Source organism: Mizuhopecten yessoensis, unplaced genomic scaffold (assembly GCF_002113885.1).
Source record: "Mizuhopecten yessoensis strain PY_sf001 unplaced genomic scaffold, ASM211388v2 scaffold11135, whole genome shotgun sequence".
NCBI classification, from domain to species: Eukaryota; Metazoa; Mollusca; class Bivalvia; order Pectinida; family Pectinidae; genus Mizuhopecten; species Mizuhopecten yessoensis.
In genome coordinates this window covers 64,593-73,755 of record NW_018408897.1, presented here as the reverse complement: position 1 = coordinate 73,755, position 9,163 = coordinate 64,593, and the positions used below count along the sequence as shown (strand labels likewise).

The following is a 9,163-nucleotide window of genomic DNA, read 5'->3' as shown; positions in this document are numbered from 1 at the left end:
TCTATGACCAATATCATACAGTCCTTTGTTATCTTCTATGACCAATATCATACTGTCCTTTGTTATCCTCTATGACCAATATCATATAGTCCTTTGTTATCCTCTATGACCAATATCATACAGTCCTTTGTTATCCTCTATGACCAATATCATACTGTCCTGATATTATGGAAATACTTCATTTTAGCCACGTTCCTGTTACTCTTTATATAGAGTTTTGAAACAACAAAATATTTTCAGTTTTTAGTGACAAATTTTGTGCTTTTACTGCAAAACCTAAATACTGTGCTGATGATATCTTAAATGTTCATGTGGTGTCTCTTGACTCCTCCCAATACCTTCTATATAATTATACATGTATCTGTAAAGTGATTATAACTATCTCCATGCTGTGAAGCTCTGTTTGCTTATATGTCTCATCAATTTTACAACAAACTAACACCAAAACATTTGTGAGTGGCGATAAATTGGCTCACTTTTAGGAAGTGGCCGCAATTTTTTTTTCATATTCTGAAAAATTTGGATAAAAACTTCTTTTACTAATTCTTGATCTGAGTAACACATGATTTCGAAAAAATTCAATTATTTCTTCAAACAAATGAAAATGTCTGTAAAATATACGGTAAGCAAAGATGACATATACTTTATATTGTCATCCGTCACCTTATAAGCTTAAACTTCCCAAATGAAATTTGCATTTATTTTTGTAGCTATTGGTTGTTACAGATGCATTTTGTATTAGTTCTTAAGTTTGGCTATCAGCTGTTAACTGGTGATTTTGTGTTTATTGCAGGTGTGGCCGGTAACTTGTGTACTAGGAAACCTGGCCGGGTATTTACTGGGACTTTGTGCTGGCTCATTACACCTATATCTACATTATAACAGATCAAAGAAATGCAAACTCACATGAAAGTTTTACCAAAATATTCATGCCAAAGAGTGGAATACATTAAATATACTCAGGACTAGATTGCTGGGAATGGGATAAGATAAAAGGATTTTGATTTTGTATAATATTTGTTGGCGACCGATACATTTAAAACAGCTGTTTTGTGACAATGAGACACGGACATTGTGCCGTTTAACTGTTACATTAGACAAGGAATGTATTTATAGGTATATCACCAATACCTGATATATATTTCATCACACCTATGGTTTATTGTTTTGATAAATTCACAGTTCAAAACAACATGGGTGTAACATCAATATGTTTTAGCTTACATTTAATTCTTAACAGAAACAAAATGCAGTATTGATGACGGATAAAAATTCAAATCCATTTTTCTGAGTTAATTCTCAAGTATAACCTGAGAATACAGTCTTAATCAGGTAGGTTCTGAGGATTTTATTGGATACAAATTACAATCATCACAAGTTGGATATCCTCAATTGTAATGACTTTCAATATTATGCTTGGGGACGATGTCAGTCCATATCTATACTGAGGCCAGACAGGTTTTCTTCCTGCTCCAATCAAATAATGCATAACGATATCTTGAAAAGACAATATCTGTGACATGAATTACTACATTTAATGTTAAAGTTTTGTTTCGGTGCTATAAAAATATCTACAATGTACATGACAGAAATCTAATTAAAATCTGTTTTTGTCTCATTGTCAATAAATGTTACTTTCCTATTGCCATTGTAAAGGTTATTTTTGCATTCAGTTTTTCATTAATATTCATTAAACATTAGAAACAAACTATGTAATATAATATCATAGATTAATCACTAGGTATGTCATGTGTAAGATTTATCTCCCTTTAACTTTTTACATGTTTGTGAAAGGTCACATAATCACGATTAATTTTGATTATGAATGATGGTTTTAAGTCCACTATTACGGCCTTGCAGCCTTCAGCAGACAGGAAAAGATTGAAAAAGGAAAAAAGACGGAATAAAGCATGTAGAGAAAGGGAGAAGGTAGAGGTGGAGAAGATAGGAGTCATCTGTCCTCGGGTGATGCTATAATTCCATAAGACGACTCCAGGGCCGGAAGATGGTTACCTAACGTTGATCCGTAAAACAATTGCATGTGTTAAGGTTTTTCTAGCAGGCTAGGCCAGGTCTTTATACGACAGCAAGCTAGTCAACAGCTCAGGTCATTTAAGGACATGCCTCCACATGTGTATGCGTGCCGTAGGCGGAGTATGTAGATGTATTTATTTCCTTGTGGTAACGTGGATCCGATGCCTACTTTATACTGCTACCACACTGAAATAATGCTGAAAGCTACTAGCATTTTTGTCCGGTCACATTATACTGAAAAACGTCATAAAGTGTTTACCAGTTTTTGGGGCCATTACTCTAAATGCTGAACGTTCAGCAGAGAATGAAAACTACGATTTGTATGGACTTTGTTGCGTTCAGCGCCCGTATTCATGAAACCGTTCCATGATCAAACTCAAAATCTGTGCTCAAGCCTAATTTCTTGTTCCAGTGATTGATTAATAACAAAATCTCTTTAAGTCAATATTTTTGGAAGATTTTGGCAGGATCTTCAAGCCACAATCTATTTCAAATGTTAACCTTGACTATCAGACAGTAGTACATGATTTAAGCAACTTACAAAAAAGTTGGTCTGTGCACAAACTCCATGCTTGAGCATGAGAACAGTTTCATGATTACGTGCCCATAACTCAACATCAAAGTCAAAAGTGATGTATTGCCAACCAAGTTTCAAGGAACAAAAGATAGTTAGAAAAAGAGAGAAACAGCAAACTAATTATATATAAGGAAAAGGCAAGGTCTTATAATAGCAGGCTATATGTCTATATAAGATAGCACGCTAGGTATATATAAGACAGCAGACATGGTCTGTATTAGACAGCAGGTTAGGTCTGTATAAGACAGCAGGCTAGGTCTGTATAAAATAGAAGGCTATAAGACAGCAGGCTAGGTCTTCATAAGACACCAGGCTAGGTCTGTATAAGACAACAGGCTAGGTCTGTATAAGATAGAAGGCTATAAGACAGCAGGTTATGTCTGTATAAGACATCAGGCTAGGTCTGTATAAGACAGCAGGCAAGGTATGTATAAGACAGCAGGCTAGGTCTGTATAAGATAGTAGGCTAGGTCTGTATAAGACAGCAGGCTAGGTCTGTATAAGATAGTAGACTAGGTCTGTATAAGACAGCAGGCTAGGTATGTATAAGATAGTAGGCTAGGTCTGTATAAGACAGCAGGCTAGGTATGTATAAGATAGTAGGCTAGGTCTGTATAAGACAGCAGGTTAGGTCTGTATAAGATAGTAGGCTATGTCTGTATAAGACAGCAGGCTATGTCTGTATAAGACAGCAGGCTAGGTCTGTATAAGATAGCAGACTATGTATAAAACAGCAGGCAAGGTCTGTATAAGTTAGCAGATTAGGTCTGTATAAAACAGCAGGCAAGGTCTGTATAAGATAGCAAACTAGGTCTGTATAAGTTAGCAGGCAAGGTCTGTATAAGATAGCAGACTAGGTCTGTATAAAACAGCAGGCAAGGTCTGTATAAGATAGCAAACTAGGTCAGTATAAGATAGTAGGCTAGGTCTGTATAAGACAGCAGGCTAGGTATGTATAAGATAGTAGGATAGGTCTGTATAAGTTAGCAGGCTAGGTCTGTATAAGATAGTAGGCTAGGTATGTATAAGACAGCAGGCTAGGTCTGTATAAGATAGCAGTTTATAGATGATAGCAGGCTAGATCTGTATAAGATAATGGGCTAGGTCTATTTAAGATAGTAGGCTATGTCTGTATAAGAAAGCAGGCTAGGTCAGTACGAGACAGCAGGCTAGGTCTGTATAAGATAGTGTGATAGATCTATTTAAGATAGTAGGCTATGTCTGTATAAGAAAGCAGGCTAGGTCAGTACGAGACAGCAGGCTAGGTCTGTATAAGATAGTGGGATAGATCTATTTAAGATAGTAGGTTAGATCAATGGTATACATACTGAGGTCGTTTGCTAGATTGAGCCGTCCAATTGTGAGAATAAATATAGTAATGCCTGTCATCTAGACATCTGATCCATTTTTCATCGATAATCAATGCATTGAAATCTAAAAAGTACAGGATGAAATCGTGGACTCCCATCATAAGAGTGGATTCAAATGTACTATAATGTTGGAAATGCAACTATCATATTTCATCGATAAGGTAACTGAAATTATAAAACGTTATTGTGTTTGTGTATTACTCCGGATGGGGTCTCATTCATTCATTTCTGGGCAGATAATGTAATGGGTAAACTTAATGACACATCCTATACATATATACTCATGGTCTATTAGATCAAACAATATTACATTAAGAAAAATAGAAATACAGTGTCAGTTTCGCTTGGTACAGTTATAGTTTTTTATATATATATATATGCCTCCCCCATTTTATGGTTAACTGTCTAGATATTTGTCCTAAAAGTTACTCTTGTATGGTAACGAGTCATTCGTGTATTAGAAGTGGAGATATTTTCTAATTTTATATGAGTTTAAACGTTATTTTCTTTCTTTCAATTAACACACAATGTAGACACACAAGAGCATACAGAAACAGGATATGGAACCAAGCTTAAAGCTTATGTTAATCCACTTCCTTCAAATAGAAATTACATTTTAAAGATGGACAGCATGTTGTTATTGGGATTTAGATCTAATTTTGTAGTTATAAATAATGACCTAGAAATAAAATCATGTAAACTATAAAAAAAAAGGATCTGCATTTTAATAAATTACACAAATATCATGACATGCAGCCTGGTAGAGTAATTTCATAATGAATAAAATCAATGTAACAAAGAAATCGGGCAAAAATAATGAAATGCAATTGCATAAACACATATCACAACGTACACACATAAATAAAAATGAGGAAAATAATTATAGTTGTCAAAACCTATTGCTGGATTTGATGTAATGATGCACATGTTTAAAAATTGTAGGGCATTCAAATTTTGGAGCAGGATGCGTTTTTCGTTGTTAAAAAGTAAGCATTCACAAAAAAAGGTGAAAGGCATTTTCGTTTCCAAATAGTATGATAACTCTGCAGTTAGGTTGTAGTGTAATATATGGACGAAGATTGTTACACGGAGGTTATCACAGAGAGGGCATCGCAACAAATAGTGAAAGTTCGCTTCATTTTAGATAAGCCACATGTACAAAGAGGCTTTAGATCAAACCTTTTGAATAAAGGTGACTATTCAGAGAGCTACATTCCATTCTGAGCCTAGCGTGATGGATCTGTCCGTGTCTAGTTCCACATAAAAAATATGATGGGACATTTTTAAGTTGTCCATATAAGTAAAGTAATGATTCTGCTTTAAAGTCAGGAAAGAGAGAAAATCCAAACACTTTGGGACGGACGGACGGAATAAACGAATTTTTAAACCGAGTAGTGCGAAAAAGATTGGACGAACAACTTACCAACGTCTCTAGTAGCATGAGTATGGACATCAGCATTTCTATTTGGGAGGATATCTTGTAAGTAAGGGGGAACCAATCCATGTACCATTTTATGAAATAGGAATAGTTTGTGAGCTTGACGTCTGCCATCCTGTTTCCCGATATAACATAGCTCTGTTTATTTAGTCCCTCCCGTTACAATACGTGCGGCCTCTAAGTTTAGATTTTCTAAAAGGTTTATTTTGAACAATTGTTACATATATATTGTTCCATACACTGTCTGCATATTCTTATACAGGACGGATGAATGAAAAATATAAAGTTTGAAGTAATTGACGGTCAAGAGAAAACTTATTTTTTCTTAACAGATTTAGTTTAGAGGATACTTTCTCAATAATGTAATTAATATGGTTGTCCCAAGCGCTATTGTCAGATAAGTAGACACCCAGATGTTTGTGAACATTTACATCATTAATAGTGGTATTGTTCATAGAAAGAGGGTGAGCTAAACGTTCAATTTTTCAACTAACGGTTAGGGCTTCAGTTTTGAGGGGATTGAAGTCTACCAATCGTGTGACGGTGTGATAAGATTTAACAAATTTCCATTAATATCAAAACTAGATAATTTCAAAATAACACCACGATGCCAAACCCTATCAATTGTTTTGCTTCTGTCACAGAAAACCATACGAATTTCTTTGCCTTTATCTAATGCTGAGGTTATATCATGAACGATCGAAAGGCTTATTTTGGAGAAGATTTTACTTTAAGGGTCGCTTATAATATGTATAAACAGGTCAGGTCCTACGGCTTTATGTACGAATATAACGTCTCTTACTTCAATGGGAGAAATAGTAATGTCAACTAAACGTTAGTCACATATGCTAACTATATGTGGGGAGTGGAACGTTAGAGTCGTCAATAGTAGCTTGGGAGCAAAAAATATCGTTAAAAATACTCGATTTTTCATAGCAACCGTCAAAAGTTTGGTATTTTTTAAAGTGTTGCATAAATGGTCCTAGTGCGTCCGTTCTGATTGACGTTTACATAAATTGTCATAGTGCGTCCGTTCCGATTGACGTTTACATAACTGGTCATAGTGCGTCCGTTTTGATTGACGTTAACATAAATGGTCATAGTGCGTTCGTTTTGATTGACGTTTTCATTAATGGTCCTAGTGCGTCAGTTCTGATTGACGTTTCCATAGATGGACATAGTGCGTCCGTTGTGATTGACGTTTACATAAATGGGCATAGTGCGTCCGTTCTGATAGACGTTTACATAAATTGTCATAGTGCGTCCGGTTTGATTGACGGTTACATAAATGGTCATACTGCGTCCGTTTTGATTTACGTTTACATAAATGGTAATAGTGCGTCCGTTTAGATTGACTTTTACATAAATGGTCATAGTTCGTCCGTTTTGATTGACGTTTACATAAATGGTCATAGTGCGTCCGTTTTGATTGACGTTTTACATTAATGCACTTATTTCGAGTTTGCCTAACTCCCAGTGATTTGCGTTTTTGTCTGTTTAGCCTTCTTATGTATATGTATCGTCTTTTGCGGATCAAATTTCAAAATTCGTTTGTCATCAAATTAGTCCATTCAATTCAATTTATTGACTGTAGGCCTTACGGCCCATGAGTTCATATTACATACAATACATAATAAGAATGTGAAACAACAGCAAGACAAAAGTGGAGAACGAGTTAAAGAAATACAGCTCTTATCTTATTTGCTTCAAAAATAAATTTGCCGAGACGGCCTAATTCCTTGTTGTTATTGACACACAATAGCTGTATTCATTTAAACATTGAAGGTTTTTGCCAACAGTATTTTTTGATATATTTAATTCCTAAGTCGTTGTACATATTACATATTAATACAAAATGATATTCGTCTTCTACTTCAGTAGTCGATTTACAAATTACATAATATCTCCTATTCCGCTCGATATTTCTATAACGACCGGTTTCAATTGCCAAAGAATATGCAGACATACGAAGTTTTGTTAAACATATTCTATATTTCTTAGGCATGTACTGAATTAAATAAAACTGAATGGAAAAATTATTTACAATATATTAATAAATCTCTAAAAAACATTTCGAGGAATTCTCTAATGAACCTCTCAAATATTGTTGAGCTTGGTCAAAAATATCTGTTTACGTCAAAGAGATTTGACGTATAAAGGTAAAATGGATCTAGCGTTCGATGGTAATTGGCTAAGCCATACTTCACCGAAACGAAGAGTACATAGCAATTCTTTTACATAGTCTGTAAGTAAAAGTCTTTGTCTGTATAACCATGTATTGCTTTTAAAACAATTGTCATGTGTGCTTGGAATACTTAGGCTACAATAAATAGGACAATGATAACTAATAGGTTGGTCTAAAAAAAAATCCTACTTTACATTTATCGAGGATTTTTTTCCCTTACACAGACAATATCGAAGAGAGAAGATAATCTTTCAGTAATACCATAGCGGTGTTGACCATCTGAGAAAAGTTTAAAATCTCTCGAATGTGATCACTGTGATTAGTATTGTCTGTATAATGTGATCACTGTGATTAGTATTTACAAGCAAATTTGCGTTAAAGTCACCGGTAACTATAATGTTCGATATTTCGGACTTGTACGCCAGATCTATGGACTGGAGAGTTTGGAGGACGGTAAAAAGTACCGTAAAAGAATTTGACACACAAAAAAAAAAAAGTTCAAAAGTGGGAATCTCCAAGTCTTTTCTTTGTTTTGCTGTTATACCATTTTAACACATACCGAAATGCCACCCCTTAATTGTATTGGGCCTTACGAAAGTAAAAGGGTCAAGAAAACCAGGCAGGTTTAGATCAGGGGAATCTACACCTCGTCAGGTGTTAACCAGGTCTCGGTAAAGGATAACATTGTATGAATGAATAGTTTAGTATAGAGAATATCAAGTTTCTGTTTCAGGCTTTGTACATTTAGATGGACTAAAGAATACTTATTACTTTCTAACAAATGAAAAAACAGCTAATTTATATTGATGTTCGCATTCTACCGTCTATAAGATCAAAATAATGTTATAATTATCTAACATGATGACATCAGTCATTGACTGCAACGTTCAAAAAAGAAAAAGAAATCGTCACTTGATACACATAGTTATTGTTGATAAATAACTAGAAAATGTATTTTACCAAGAAACAAGTTTAAAACGTAAAACAAAAATCTCTTTCAATCCTGGCTTTATTGTTATTGAAACATGTACATTTCTTACATAACATGTGTATCTTCCAGTAAAAACAAATATAATATCTTAATTAACGACTGAACATCTTGCCAAACACGTACGGAAATTAGAATCCAGTGTTATCCGTGAGCTCGTTTGTTTGTTTTGTTATTTTATTGACGTATAATGGGTCCTGTCTGTTTTATCGGGGAAATCAAAGACGAAAGATAATCCACCTGTAGGATTAGGACACGTTCCTTAAAACAACAGGTGGAGGGGCCGAGGTGGATGTGGCGGCGCCCTCAGATGTATCCCTGTAGAGGACCTCGTTAAGGACTTGTGAACCAAAAGCTGTTGTTTTAGTTCCTGGGAAGGTCAGGCTTGTGTGTTAATAGTTATCACTCCAACACTGGGCCCACCGGTTAAGGAAGCCTACTAAATATACAACTTGGTATACCTGCGGTAAAGATGAAAAAGGTAGTCTTTTACGGAGGAATTGAGTTGTTTTTGTGAAATTAATTGTAGAAACGCATATGAGGTGAAACTTGAACGCAGTCATCACACCAA

General features: G+C 35.0%; 1 protein-coding gene across 1 annotated transcript in view; it reads left to right on the top strand.

The window, feature by feature from the left end:
* LOC110466507 (phosphatidylinositol-glycan biosynthesis class F protein-like) overlaps window positions 1-1,637 on the top strand; it is an 8,093-nt gene extending 6,456 nt beyond the window's left edge. The window contains exon 5 of the mRNA XM_021523035.1: window positions 794-1,637. Within this exon, the coding sequence (XP_021378710.1) occupies window positions 794-910 (117 nt within the window). The 3' untranslated portion in view covers window positions 911-1,637. The remainder of the gene's footprint in view (window positions 1-793) is intronic.
* Window positions 1,638-9,163: the final 7,526 nt, after the last annotated feature.